The 16039-nt window shown below is 36.9% G+C and overlaps 1 protein-coding gene across 3 annotated transcripts in view; it reads right to left on the reverse strand.

Moving 5' to 3' along the window:
- LOC138840241 (vascular endothelial growth factor receptor kdr-like) overlaps window positions 1–16039 on the reverse strand; it is a 176562-nt gene that overhangs the window by 48134 nt on the left and 112389 nt on the right. For all 3 annotated transcript variants that reach the window (XM_070040193.1, XM_070040194.1, XM_070040196.1), the window contains one exon: window positions 15612–15718. In XM_070040193.1, the coding sequence (XP_069896294.1) occupies window positions 15612–15718 (107 nt within the window). The remainder of the gene's footprint in view (window positions 1–15611; window positions 15719–16039) is intronic.

A 16039-nucleotide genomic window follows, 5' to 3' on the forward strand; every position in this document is an offset into this window, starting at 1 on the left:
CACAAATACTGAGAAACATTGGAGGGAAAAGGTTTCTAAAAATGAGATACAGATGGGAATAAGAGTTTAAAACACGAGCTGGGGAGGTGGCTCAGTGGTAAAGCGCTTGCCTTGCATGCCTGAGGCCCTGGGTTCGATTCCTCAGCACCACGTAAGCAAAAAGAAAAAAAAGCCAGAAGTGGCACTGTGGCTCAAGTGGTAGAGCACTAGCCTTGAGCTGAAGACCTGAGGGACAGCACCCAGGCCCAGAGTTCAGGCCCCACAACCGGACCCCCTCAAAAAAAAAACAAAAAAAGTTTAAAACACTACTGTGTATACTAGAAAATAAAAAGGCGATAGGCATGCTTTGGGGGTGACAGTATGATAAGAAAAGTCTTTTGTTCTCTGCTAGACTTAAAAGCAGGAAGTGAAGGCTAAAGCAGAAATGTTAATAGCATGCCTAAGAATTGAAACATTGACTGCACATGGACCCAATATACAGTAACATTTCTGTATATCAAGAATAATCATCTGAGGGAAAAAAAAAAAACAGGAAAACAATCACATTCAAAACAGATTTAGAAAGCCTTAAATACCTGGGAACAAATTTGATATCGAACAATGAAATAGAATACACAACCTGGAAATAAACCTGAACCTGCTAATCTTTGAAAAAGGTCCACAAAATCATTGTTGAAGAAAAGATAGCCTCTCAATAATTAGTGCTGGGAAGACTGGGGATGTCCACATGTAGAAGAGTAAAAGCTCCCTTTCTCTCACCATGTACTAATAATAATTGAGAGTGGATCAATGATTTTAATATAACACATGAAGCTTTGAAACTAATACAAGTAAATATATCTTTACTGAAAGATAAAGGAATAGGCACAAGAAAAATTCTTGAATAGAACTGCAATTGCTCAGCAAGTAACAGGAAGTATTGTCAAATGGGACTGCATCAAAATGAAAAAGCTATTTTGCAGCCAAGTAAATAGTAACTAGAATAGAGAAACACATTACAGAAGGGAGAAAATCAACAATCCAATAATTAGTTTGGCAAATGAACTCAACTGACAATTCTCAAAAGAAGTTCAAATGGAGAGGGTGAAGGATGGGGAATATGGTCAAAGTATTTTATGTGCATCAATGCAGAGCAATGTAACCTGTTGATGTTGTTTTAAGGGGTGGTGGGCAGAGGGACTTATTGATCAAGGTACATTGTATGTATGAATGGAAATATCACAATTAGTTATAGTACAACTAATACATACTAATAGTTTTTAAAGTAAAATGCATACACTTCATGTATCTGAAAAATAAATCACCATAAAAGTATAACAATAAAGAAAATGAAGACATTAGAATACTCTCAGATAACAAAACAGTCTGCCACTAGTAGACTTGCCCTACAAAAAAAAAATACTAAGGAAAGTCCACACTGAAATTATAGTAGACAGTGACTTAGACCCATACAGTGAAATAGAGGAGAATGATAAAAGGCACTACATAGGAAGATATAAATATTATCATATTTTCACATTTTAGGAGCATCAATTAGTTGTACAAAGGAGTTACATTTTGACATGCCCATATATGCATCAATGTATCTTGATAAGATTTAGCCCATCACTCTCCCACACTCTCCTCTTCTTTTCCCCAAACGCAATCCAACAAAATGTGTTGTTCTCTTTGGAGACATGCACATGAAGTATTTTGACCACATCTACCTTCTTTATCCTCTGCATCTGCCCCTCAAATCCCTCTATAACCCAAACCTGGGATAGGAGGTATTTTACAGGCCTCTCATCTTTTTCTTGTATGCTAAGTGTCCAAATAGTTTTCACTGCAGTATTTCACACATGCATATATAGTATTTTAATCAGATTGACTCTTTGCTTTCTCTCACTTTCCCCACCCCATTACCCCCTATTATTCAACAGCTTTCAGCAAGTCTAATTATGTTGTATTATTCAAAGTTGCACTATATTTCAGTTTTCAACTTCTAACATCTTTTCCTCTCAACTCTTTAAATCCCTCAAACATCCCCACAATTACAAAGCATGTTATGTGTGTGTGTGTGTGTGTGTGTGTATTTATTCCTCAATGTATTTAGACATATATTTATCTTTCAGATCTAGCACACACTTATGAGAGACAATATGTGACCTTGTCTTTGAACCTAACTTACTTTGCTTAACATTATTTTCTCCAGTTGCATCTATTTCCCTTCAAATGACATAATTTCATTCTTTTTAAGGCCAAATAATTCTCCACTTTGTTTGTACATGTACCAAATTTTCTTGACCTTTCAGCAGCTCTAAGGCATCTGGGCTGTTTCTATAGACTGGATATAGTGAACAATGCTGCAATAAACATGAGTATCATAAATGCTTCCATTATATCCTGTCTTATATGGCTAGGGATATATGCCCCAGATTGGTATCACTGGGTTGTATGGTAGTTTACTTTTTTTAGTTTTTTAGTTTTATGAGAGACATGTATGCTATTTCCATAGTGGCTCCTCACTTTGGGTTAAACAGAAAAGATCTTAAAAGTCTTCCGGTATGCTTTTAGAAATATTCCTCTAATAGATAGCCACCATATTTTCCTGTTTTTTCATTCTCTAGTTTCAAGAATCATCTTTGCCGTCAATCTTCTTTGCTCTAGCTCCTCATATAACTACTGAATAAAGACTTGAAGTTGGGGGGCTGGGAAGGTGGTTCAGTGGTAGAGTGCTTGCCTTGCATGCCTGAGGCCCTGGGTTCGATTCCTCAGCACCACATAAGCAAAAAGAAAAAAGCCAGAAGTGGCGCTGTGGCTCAAGTGGTAGAGCACTAGCCTTGAGCTGAAGAGCTGAGGGACAGCACCCAGGCCCAGAGTTCAGGCCCCACGACCGGACCCCCCCCCAAAAAAAAGACTTGAAGTTGGGTTTCCTAAACCCCAGCTGGTATTACTGATGCTATTATCGCTCTGACAACCCTACAGAGTATCTGCATTTTTAAAATGAGTCCCATACAATCATCGAATTACTATAATCACCAAGTTTCTATACACTCATCTACAGGCAGTTTCTCAAAGAACTGGACTAATAATGCTTTACAACTACATAAGGGACTTGAAGAAACCTTTTAGTCCATTGCTTTTCTTTTTTTTTCTTGAATTCTGGTACAAGGTTTACATTTTAATATACTAGTGACAGCTGTTCCACAGATATTATTTTTTTAAAATCACATAATGTTTAGCATTTATCTTCTAAGAAAAATATACAAATCAACAATAAGGTACAAATTTTATGATTTACTAGCAATGACACATTATTATTTGTAACTAGTCATCCTATTTTGATTAGCTTTTCCACAAACAACACACAAATACATATTAATGGCTCCAATTTCCAGTTTCATCATAATTTTATTTCCAAAGTCATTTAGCTCATTGTCTAGAAATAAGAAGTTCTCAGACTTTGAATATTCAAAATTTATTATTTGTAACTAGAAGCTAGAGAACAGCATGGAAAAAACTCATGTGTATGTTCACTCCACTCTCTGGAATTCATCAACCCATGTAGTAATGGTTTACATCCTGTACCAATTGCTTTGAAAGGTTTGGTATATCAAATGTACCCTAAGATGCAATTTCTTCCTAGAACAGTGAAGAATTTAGTTATAGTCAATGCTTTATTGTGAATTCAAAACATATTACATTAGTTGTTGATAGGATTTTTAGAAAAATCAATGGTATACTTAGAATTACTCTGAAAAACACCAAGAAATGGTAACCTCCTTAGAAACAAAACCTCCTTCAGAAACAATTTCTAAATCAACTGAAATGGACTCTTGAAAGCGACTTTAAAATTAAAGCAAAATAACATGCATGCAATCTAGCTACCTAAGAGTCTGAGATTTAAGAATTGTGGTTCAATGCCAGACCAGGCAGGAAACCCTATGAGGCTCTTATCTCCAATTAACCACCAAAAAGATAAAAGTGGAATTGTAGCTTAAGTGATAGAGTACTAGCCTTGAGCAAAAATACTCAGCAATAACTGGCAGACCTTGAGTTCAAGCCCCCAGGACTGGCAAAAAGCAACAACAACAATAATAAATAACATTTTTAACTTTTTCCATGCTACGCTTCATAAGATCTCTCTCTCTCTCTCTCTCTCTCTCTCTCTCTCTCTCTCTCTCTCTCTCTCTCTCTCTCTCTCTCTCTCTCTCTCTCTCTCTCTCTCACACACACACACACACACACACACGAATATTAGGAGACTTTCATACCCAATTTCTTCTTTCCTATTAAAAAATGCAGTTGTTCATTTCTTCCTGTTCATTATAAACTATAGTTTGGGTAAAATTTTGTAACTACATAGATTATTGTGTGAAGTGGGGGAGGTATTGACAATGAAGAAATGGCTAAGACTTCTATTAGCAGCCTTTTAGCCTCTCTAAATAAATTTTGGAATAATCTGAGGAGAGAATTTATTACTCGAGAAAGACAGCTGGTAAGCAACATAAATAAATCTCTTGTATATTATCTGGTCATAAATCCATTTTACATTTTTAGAAAAGATTATTTTTTTCAAAAAAGTGTTAACAATTTGTTTTTCCTGTAACAGACTGAAACTGAAGTTTGGGAAAGTGATAGACAAAGTATATTTTCCCTTTCTCACAAAACTCCAGAGACATGAGAGACAATAGTTCCATCCTGAGGTAGAGGTAATATGTGTAAGAAGAAAGTTCACCTTCCCACTAGACATGAAGATAATCAAGTAAGACAGGAGAAATGCAATAGATAGATAGATAGATAGATAGATAGATAGATAGATAGATAGATAGATAGATAGGCCTATGACTATCATTAGTGATATGTTATATTAATGGAAGATTGATTTCATGCCTTCTAATTCCCTTTTCCTGTTTTCAGATCCTCAGTACAACTTTTCCGGCATTTGATGACCTGGTTACCAAAGATGACCTGCATATGTTTTCAAAGTCCAGTGCAGAAGTGGTGACAAGTAAAACATTAAAAAAAAAGATGATTATAGCCGGAAGCTGGTGGCTCACACCTGTAATCCTAGCTACTCAGGAGGCTGTCCCGGCAGGAATGTCTGTGAAACTCTTATCTCCAATAAACCACCAGAAAACCAGAAGTGGTGCTGTGGCTCACGTGGTAGAGCTCTAGCCTTGAGCTGAAGAGCTGAGGCACAGTGACCAGGCCCAGAGTTCAAGCCCCATGACTGAAGATGATTATAGATGTTCTTCCAGGAACAAAGCAGAGATACAAGAATATGTTCCTGTCTGTGTCTGTCTGACATGCAGGTTAAGTTACTGTGGGTGTGATTGTTCCCTGAGGAGCCTCAGGAGTAGATGAGAAGGAGTATACAAGAGAACCACAAAAGGCTGCGCTGCTTAAAGAAATTTGGGATGTGCAGTCAAAGGCTCTTTTCAGTGACACACAAGGCACAAGTGAAAGAAACTGGAGAACTTTTGCAATATTAGTAAGACTTTAAGAAAAATGGATGGAGATTGATTGTTGTTGACTGCCAAAATTGAATACATGTATATTTAAAGAATGATTCTGTCTGTAAGGGTGTGTGTGTGTGTGTGTGTGTGTGTGTGTGTGTGTGTGTGTGTGTGTGTGTGTGTGTGTGTGTGTGTGTGTGTGTGTGTGTGTGTGTGTGTGCGCGCGCGCGCGCGCTTGCGCACGTGCACCCATTCACAGTGAAGCAGCTTATCAGAATTAGCTTGGGAAGGGGGAGAAGGGATAAATATGAACCATGGAGAAGGTGAGCTTCCTTATCATACATTGCATGTGTATATGGATATGTCAAAATGAAAGCCCTTGGACAGCTAATTGATGCTCATTTTTAAAAGTAAAGACAAAATACAGATGCTTTCCACAAACTGGGGAAGACAATATATTTCTAATAAAAACGCATTCATTCTGCTCTTAGAGAACATCAAATCTGACTGAAAGCAATATTTTAAGCCAATATGTGTGAACCAATTCTGCAGTGTTACTCACTAGACATTATATAGGCAATTGCTTTTCAAACTGAATACAAAAACAAACATGGAGACTCATAGCCGGTTTTATTAAGCATAAATGGAAGCCAGGCACTGGTGGCTGATACTTGTAATCCTTGCCACTAAAGAGGCTGAGATCTGAGGATTCAGGTTTGAAACCAGTCCAGCCAGGAAACACTGTGAGATTCTTATAACCAAATAATTACCAAAAACCTGGAAGTAAAGCCATGACTCAAAAGGGAGAGCACTAGACTTGAGCAGAAAAAATAAATAAATGGAGGTTGGAGGCATGGCTGAGTTGGGAGAACATTAGCCAATGAGTGAAAGCATCAAGTATGGAGTCCCAGTCTCAGATTAGAAAAAAAACAACAAATAAATGGAATGATAAATAGTAGTATACCACATGTGACTGGAATGAGTAACTTTTTGTTACTATTTTCCTACTTGCATTTTCAATGTGTTTGTGGGTTTTATAAACATTTGGACATAGAAAAAATTTAAATGTCAAAACATTTTAATCTGCTTCTTCATGAAATATTTTCTCAAGAATGCTTTGGGAGACCTTCTCTAGAGCATACCAGATAACCTACATTTTTTCTTAGTTCTTTACAGAATTCTATTTTACCTTGTGGTTTATTAATGTAGATGATATATATCTAACTGTATTGATTTTGTAATTATTATAGCTTGATAGTCTTAAAATATAAATTAAATATTCCATCATTTCCTGTCTTATTTGAAAACCACAAATATCACTTTAAAAAAGATCTTGGAGCTGGGTGCTGGTGCAAATGGAGTTGTGGCTTGAAGGGGTAGAATATTAGCCTTGAAGAAAACAAACCTCAAAGACGGTGCCCAGGCCCTGAGTTCAAGAACAGCACACACAAACATACACACTCTCTCTCTCTCTCTCTCTCTCTCTCTCTCTTTCTCTCTCTCTCTCTGTTTCTGTCTCTGTCTGTCTCTCTTTGAATCACTCTTATTTCTCTTACATTTTTCTATTTCTCTACTCTGTTGTTTTGTTGTTGTTGTTGTTGTTGGTTGTGGGGCCTAAACTCTGGGCCTGGGTGCTGACCCTCAGCTCTTCAGCTCAAGGCTAACGCTCTACCACTTGAGCCACAGTGCCAGTTCTGGCTTTTTCTGTTTATGTATTGCTGAGGAATTGAACCCAGGGCCTCATGCATTCAAGGAAATCACTCCACCACTGAGCCACCTTCCCAGCCCATATACTTTTTATAACACTGATATCATACTTTTATTTCCTGAAAATCTGATTGTGCCACTAAGATTAACTCAGGCAGATTGGGTATTTCCAAATTAGATGTGATAGCTAGCAAGATCAATAGAAAGTCTAAAGATTGGGAGAAGATCTTCACTAGCCATACAATAGACAAGGGCCTCATATCTAAAATAGACTGAGAACTCAAAAAACTAAATCCCCCAACAACAAATTCTCAAAGAACAACTGCCAGATAAATAAGTGGGCTAAAGACCTAAAGAGAAACTTCTCTGAAGAGGAAATTAGATGGCCAATAGACACAGAAGAAATGCTCAACTTCTCTAGCCATAAAAGAAATGCAAATCAAATAACATTGAGATTACACCTCACCCCAGTTAGAATGGCTATAATCAAGAATTCTAATAATAACAGATGCTGGAGGGGATGTGGACAGAAGGGAACCTTACTGCATTGTTGGTGGGAGTGTAAACTTGTTCAACCACTTTGGAAAGTAGTATGGAGGTTCCTCAAAAGACTCCACATAGAGCTCCCTTATGACCCAGCAATCCCATTTTTGGGCATGTACTCAAATGATCACAAACAAGGCCATACTAAGGCTACCAGCACAACTATGTTTATTGCAGCATTAGTTACCATAGCTAAGATATAGAACCAACCCAGATGCCCCTCAGTGGATCAAGAAAATATGACATATATATATATATGTATATATATATATATATATACACACATATGTATGTATATACATACATATATACACATATGTATGTATATACATACATATATACACATATGTATGTATATACATATATATGACATATATATACATATATATGAGATGGAGTTTTATGCCTCCATCAGAAAGAATGACATTGCCCCATTTGTTAGGAAATGGAAAGACTTAGAAAAAATTATATTAAGTGAAGTAAGCCAGGCCCAAAGAAATATAGGTCCCATGGTTTCCCTTATTTGCAATAACTAGTATAAGTCTAGAACAAGCAGAAAAGGTCAAAAGCTATGTACATATGACCATATAAGATGATGTTAAGTGAAATGAACCTCAAGATAGGGATACGTTGTTTTTTCTTTCTTGCTATTGTTTTTAATGTCTTTAAAATGTACTATGTGATTTTTTTTGTTTTTTTGTGTATGATCTTACTCCATGGTATAACCTGTTTTCACTGTATTTGATGTCGGTGCCCTGCATCTTGTATATACATTTTTCTAATTTGGGGAGAGGAAGGGAAATAACAAAATGCTGATAAGGATACAGGTTGATCCATTGTAACAATGAGATGTACAACACACTATGTTGGAAATGAACTTTACAACTTGGAGGGAGAGGAGTTGGGGAGGTGGGAAGGGAAGGGATGGTAGGGGGAAAACAAAGGAGGAGGTAACAATGCTCTATAGGAAATGTACTTATTACCTTACTCATGTAATTGTAACCCCCCTGTACAATATTTTTACAATAAAAAAGAAACTGTGAAAAAAATTAGATATGTGAATGTAATCAAAACAAAGAACATTACTTTTAATCACAATTAGGAACAGTTCCCAAAATTTTATTATATCAATGACATTAAGAAAGGCTACTATTTAAGAAATGTACTCACTATCTTGCCCATGTAATTGTAACCCCTCTGTACAGTATTTTCACAATAAAAAATAAAAAAATAATAAATAAGTAAAAAAAGAAATGCTACTATAGAAAATAGGACAAAAAGAAAGAAAAGAAATGCTACTTTGTAGGGTGTAGTGATTCGCATCTATGATCCTGAGTACTTAGGACACAGAAATCAAGAGGATCTCAGTTTGAAGCTAGTTCAGGCAAAATGTTTAGGAAAACATATCTCAACCAGTAAAGCTGGGTGTTGTGGTACAGGCCTGTCATCTTACATGGGAAACATAAGTAGAAGAGTTACAGTCCAGGCTGATGCAGACATAAATGGGAGACATTATTGGAAAAATAATGAAAGCACAAAACCTAAACATACAGATCAAGTGGTAGAGGGCCTAAGGCCTTGAATTTAGACTCTAGTGTCTCAAAATTAGATATGTCACACTCTATTGGTTTTAGATGACTTTATTCCATCAAAGCAAAGAAGTATATTTCTGTGGTTTATAGAAACATACAGACTGAGATTTAAAATGTGTTTGAATTTATTTTAATTATGCAAGGCAATTTTATAGAATAGGAATTTTTAGTTATACCAGATGCTGCCTTTGGTACCCATTAATAAATATTTTTCTTTATTTTCATTTTTTTTATGTTAGCATATGTTAGACTATAAAATAATATTAAATTGCAAAATACAATTTTCATTATGATCTTTCTAACATGCATATAAATTAATCTGATAATATACAACTCCTCTATGACTCATATTTATCAACCCTCCCCCATATCACTTTCCCATTGCCATCCAACTCTCTAGTATCCTCCCTCGTACTTTCATGACCTTCAGTTTCTCTCCTAGTTTCTAAAACTGAAAGAAAATATATAAAACTTGTGTTGGTGGGGCTAGCTTATTTCATTCAGTATGATAATCTCTAGTTCAATATATTCTTCAAAAAAATGACAAAAAAATTTGTTGGTTGTGGGGCTTCAACTCATGGTCTGGGTGCTGTCCCTGAGTTCTTTTGTTCAATGCTGGTGCTATACCACTTTGAGCCACAGCATCACTTCCGGTTTTCTGGTGGTTAATAGGATATAAGAGTCTCATAGATTTTCTTGCCGCGGCTGGGTTTGAACTGTGTTCCTCAGTTCTCAGCCTCTTAAGTAGGTAGGACTACAGGCATGCACTCACAGTGCCCAGCAATTTTATTTTTTTTTAATGGATAATTAAACGTCTAGTGTAGCCAGGTGCTGACATTGAGTCTATTGTTTTGATGTGATGAAATTTCTTGACTTGATCCAATCTCATTTGTCAACTATCCTCTTATTTCCTGAGCTGTTAGAGACCTATTAAGAAATTCCTGTGGCTCAAACTTGTAATCCTCACTACTCAGAAGGCAGAGAACTGAAAATGCAGGTTCAAAGTACAGAAAACACCCCCATACTCTCATCTCAATTCACCACCAAAAAGCCAGAAGTAGAGGTGTGGCTCAAGTGGTAGAGTGCCAGCCTTGAACAAAAAGACAAGTGAGAGTCCAAACCCCTGAGTTCAAGCCCCAGTACAAGTATACACACATACACACAAAAATAAAACCTGTGAGTTTAAGTAGGACATATTGTAATGATGTGTTAAACTGTAAGAATGACATCCCCTTCTGTGTTACTAATAAAAGATTATTTATATGCATTACGTATATGTAAATATATATTATGTGATATATAATTTCCCTGCCTCCTTCGAAAAAGTATACTTACTCAATCTTCTTTGTAAATTCCTTTATTCAAATGCTTATTTAGTGTTCTACTAGACTGGGAGATTTTTAAGTGTCCTTTCAAGTTTAATACCTATTGTCACATGATCCATATATATTTGGAAAAAGGGAAATAAAAAAGAGAACATAGAGTGAAGAATGTGAGGTGTGAGGAGGAAACTTAATCCTGACTTGGTTGATGCTTGGATGAGATTCTGCCTTGTCCTGAGAGTTCATACTTTTCTTCCTAGACTTGCCTGTGTTACAAAAATATTACCACTAGGTGGCAGAATAATCAAAGAAAAAGGACTGGTGAGCAACCCAAACAAGTAACCTGTTTTCATTTGTGATGGAGGAATACATTTTTTACTTTGTGCCAATCCCTACGACCCCAAATAAAAGAAGTTCCTCTCCTAGATCTGTATCTTGAAGTGTTTCCCCTATATTTTCCTGTAGATTTAAAATCTCAATTATTATATTAAAGTCTTTGATCCATATTTACTGATTGTTTTACAAGATAGGAGATGGAGACTTAATTTTAATCTTCTATAGGTGGCTATCCAGTTTGCCCAGAAACAGTTGGTTAAAAGACTTTTTTCTAGTACATGTTTTTGGCAACTTTGTGAAGAGTAAGATGGAAGTACCTACTTGAGCTTATATCTTGGTTTTTTGTTTTTGTTTTGGGGGGTTTTTTTTGGTATTGCTTTTTTGTTTTTTTTGTTTTTTTGGTTGGTCGTGGGGCTTTGAACTCTGGGCCTGAATGCTGTACCTCAGCTCTTCAACTCAAGGCTAGTGATCTACCACTTGAGCTACAGCACCACTGCTTATATCTTGTTTTGTATTCTATTAATTTGTATTCTATTGTATTCTATTAATATATTTGTTTGGTTTTTGTGCCAATACCATTTTCTTTTATTGCTATGGCTCTGTACTATTAGGCTTGTTTTTTTTGGCGGGGGGGGGGGGGGGAGGTTCCGGTCGTGGGGCTTGAACTCTGGGCCTGGGCGCTGTCCCTCAGCTCTTCAGCTCAAGGCGAGCGCTCTACCACTAGAGCCACAGCGCCACTTCCAGGCTCTGTACTATTGTGATAACTCCATAATGGCTTATTTTGCTCAGAACTGCTTTGATTAACAGGGTCTTTTGTGTTTCTATATAAGTTTTAGGATTAAGGTTTTCTATTTGTATGAAGAATGTCAACTGAATTTTCCTGGAATTTACATTACATTTGCTTAATGCCTCTGATAGTATGGTCATTTCAACATTATTTGTTCTGTCCACATATTTACATTATATGTAAATGTATATGTAAATATAATGTTTCATCATCATCTCCTATAATTTCTTTCTTCAATGTTTTAGTGTTTGTTATAAATGAGCGTTTAAGTTTATGCCAAAACACTTTTTGAAGGTATTATGAGTAGCATTTCTTTCTTTTTTTCTTTTTTTTTAAATCAGTTGTGGGGCTTGAACTCTGGGCTTGGGTGCTATTCCTGTGCTCTTCAGCTCAAGGCAAGCACTCTACTGCTTCAGCCACAGCACCACTTCTGGTTTTCTGGTGGTTAATTGGAGATAAGAGTCTCACAGACTTTTCTGCCCGAGCTGGCTTTGAACCGTGATCCTCAGATCTCAGCCTCCTCAGTAGCTAGGATTACAAGTGTGAGCTACTGGCGCCTGGCTAAGATTTCTTTCTTGACTTCTAATTCAAGTTCACTGCCAGTGTATAGAAAAGCATGATTTTGTATCATGCTGCTGTGCTGAAATTTTTTTATCAGATCTAAAAGTTTTCTAGTAGACTCTTCATGGTCTTTTAAATACAAGATCATGTCATCTGACACCAGAGATACTTTGATTATTTATTTTCTTATTTGTCTTCCTTTTATTAATATCTATTACCTTATGGCTATGGATACAAATTCAAGCACAATATTAAATAACAATGGTGATGGTGGATATCTCATATCTGCTTTTAGATGAAATGCCCTGAGTTTTTCCCTATTCAAAATAATGCTGGCTATAGATTTGTCATGCATAACCTTTATTGTGTTGAGGTATAGTCTTTCCTGAAATAGACCAGCCATGAAGGGGAAACCTGACTCCTAAGGGGCCCCCATCCTCAGCCCATGTATAGACCCTACCTGTAAACTAGGAACTACATTTCTTTTCCTCTTGGAGTTGGTTAGAGATCAAGTTGAGTGTTTGAAAATTGGGTGAATCTTTGGCTATATGGCTATATGTTCTGCCCAGAAGTGAGAAACTATACATCAACTCTAACACTACCTCAACATGCCTGATCATAAAATTTTAATTAAAAAAAATAATCCAGGCACTAGTGGTTCAAGTCTGTACTCCTAACTACTCAGGAGGCTGAGATCTGAGGATTGTGGTTCAAAGCCAGCATGGGACAGGAAAGTCTATGAGACTCTTATCTCCAATTAACCACCAGAAAACCAGAAGTGGAGCTATGGCTCAAAGTGGTAGAGGACTAGCCTTGAGTGAAAAGGCTCAGGGACAATGCCAGGCTCTGAGTTCAAGCCCCACGAGTGACCGTCAGACCAATCAATCAATCAATCAATCAATCAATCAATAAGCACTTGTAAACAAGAACAAAATTATATAATTTTCAGGAAAAAGAATGGAGCTGGAGGTATTTTAAGTGAAAAAAAAAAAACACTTATAAGACATATACTGGCCAGGAGCCGGGTGGCTCACACCTGTAATCCTAGCTACTCAGGAGGCTGAGATCTGAAGATCACAGTTCAAAACCAGCCCAGGCAGGAAAGTCCGAGAGACTCTTATCTCCAATAAACCACTCAGAAATCTGGAAGTGGTGCTGTGGCACAAGTGAAAGAGTACTTGCCTTGAGCTGAAGGGCTGAGAGATAGCACCTAGGCCTAGAGTTCAGCCCCACGATCAACCAAAAAAAAAAAAAAAGCCTATACTTCATGTTTTCTTACAGGTTAAGAATCTACACCTAAAGAAAAAATAATTAAAAGCAAAACACTGATAGCATATGCCTGTAATCCTAGCTACTTAGGAAGCTGAGGTTTGAGGATCACAGTTCCAAACAAGCTGAAGCAGGAAATTCCCTGAGTTTTATCTCCAATTTGCAGCAAAAAAAGCCAAAAGTGGAACTGTGGCTCAAGTGGCAGAGCACTAACCTTGAGCAGAAAAAAAATCTAAAAGATAGTTCAAGCCCCAGGTTCAAGCCCCAGTACCAGCAAAAAGGAAGGAAGGAAGGAAGGAAGGAAGGAAGGAAGGAAGGAAGGAAGGAAGGAAAAAAGAGAGAGAAAGAAAGAAAGAAAGAAAGAAAGAAAGAAAGAAAGAAAGAAAGAAAGAAAGAAAGAAAGAAAAAGAAAGGAAGGAAGGAAGGAAGGAAGGAGAAAAGAAAGAAAGAGAAAAAAGACAGAAGGATGAAAAGCTATAAATGGCCAATAAATATAAAAATAACAAAAGTTGGGGTTTTTTGCCAGTCCTGGGGCTTGAGCTCAGGGCCTGGGCATTGTCTCTGAGCTTCTTTTACTCAAGGCTAGCATTCTACCACTTGAGGCACAATACCACTTCTTGCTTTTTCTGTTTATGTGATACTGAGGAATCAAACCCAGAGCTTCATGCATACTAGGCAAGCACTCTACCACTAAGCCACATTCCTAGCCCCATCAAAAAATACCTTTAAAACAAAAAACTGTGTTAGTATTTGGGAACAGAACCAGTGGGAGATAGTAAAGAGAATTTAGAATGAGAGTGCAATGTGTACATGTATGAGCAGGTGATAATGAAGACAGGCACAAGTGGTGCATGCCTGTAATTCTAGCTATTGATGAAGCTGAGAACTGGAGATCCCAATCAAAGCCAGACCAGGCAGAAAAGTCCATGAAACTCATCTCCAAATAACCAACAAAAGGCCAAGAGTGGTAGTGTGCCCCACCCCCAGTGTTAGAGTACTAGCTTTGAGAGAAGAAGCCAAATGAAGAACCTGAGGTCCTGATTTCAAGCCACAGTACAGGTGCTTGCACATGCATGCATGCACCACGTGCATCATAATGAAACTAATTTAAAGACTGAGTCAAATGGAAGAGAACCTGCTTAGCAGTACAAGGTCTTCTATGCAACTTCCAGTCCCAAAAGAAAAAAAAAACTCATTAAAAAAATACCAGAAAAGAAGATGAAGGCTTCATGGTGGGGGGGGGGGGATATGAAAAAGTAATAGGAGTAAATATGATCAAAGTATATTGCATTCATGTATGTAATATCACAATGAAACACTTCAAATATTGTATAATTTACCATGTGCTAAAAATGTTTTAAGAAAGCATGAGCCAGGAGCTAGTGATTCACATCTGTAATCTTAGCTAGCTACTCAGGAGACTGAGATCTGAGGATTGCAATTTGATGCCAGCCCAGGCAAGAAAGTCCATGAGACTCTTATCTCCAATAAACTACCAAAAAGCTGGTAGTGGAGCTGTGGCTAAACTGGTAGCCTTAAGCAAAAAAAGCTGGGATAGCACCTAGATCCTAAGTTCAAGCCCCAAGATAGAACAAAAAAGGGGAAAAAAAAGAAAAGAAAAAAGAAAACCAGCATGGGAATGTAGGTACTCAAAGAGCTTTAGCTTTGACAACTGTATGTTAATCCATGTTTATAAAAACATCACAATAAGTATTAGCATTGATATCATGTGATAAGTATAAATCTTAAACACCAACCTAACTGTATGTTATAATTCATCAAGAATGATTACAGACAGAATTAAATAAAAATTAAGGATGGAATCTGAGCAGATAGTTGTGTTCTTACATCAGTTACTGATTTTTTGATGGTACACAGTGAAAACTTCAGCATGTTAGAGTCCCAAGTGTAAATGCACATACACTATTTGCATATACCCTCTGCTGCCTGGATAAGAACTGACTGTTCTGAGACAAAATTTACACCAACTTCTCTATTTAGATTATCTAAACCATACATGAGCAAGCCCTAAGGTCTCAATACCTTCTTTTCTTACCTTTTGAAGTTTGCGAATGATCAAAGTTAGAAGAAGCCAGAAAAGTGTAGCTGTGAGTCCAGTACAAACAAGAATGATGACTTCAATATTGGATTTCTCTTCAGAAACTGTGGACAGGTTAAAAACAGAACTTACTAAGGAAAAAAAATCATCAAATTCTGTGTAAATGATATTTTTATGAAGTGTAAGTTTTTCCTTATGAGACATAGATTATTGTACTGGGTGACTCGAAACAATGGGCTGAAGGCTTATATTGCATACGTATATGTGCATATATTTCCAACATATGGGCAAGAAAACAAAAGTGAAATATTTATACTTTTCTCTGCTTATTAGCTGATTAAGACAATGATAGTATAGTGGTGGCTAGGGCCTGACACTATCTAAATTCAAATCCTGGCTCTTTCCTCATCAGTTGGGGGATTTGG

Source organism: Dipodomys merriami, unplaced genomic scaffold (genome assembly GCF_024711535.1).
Source record: "Dipodomys merriami isolate MVZ:Mamm:240054 unplaced genomic scaffold, mDipMer1.0.p SCAF_3, whole genome shotgun sequence".
Lineage (NCBI taxonomy): Eukaryota > Metazoa > Chordata > Mammalia > Rodentia > Heteromyidae > Dipodomys > Dipodomys merriami.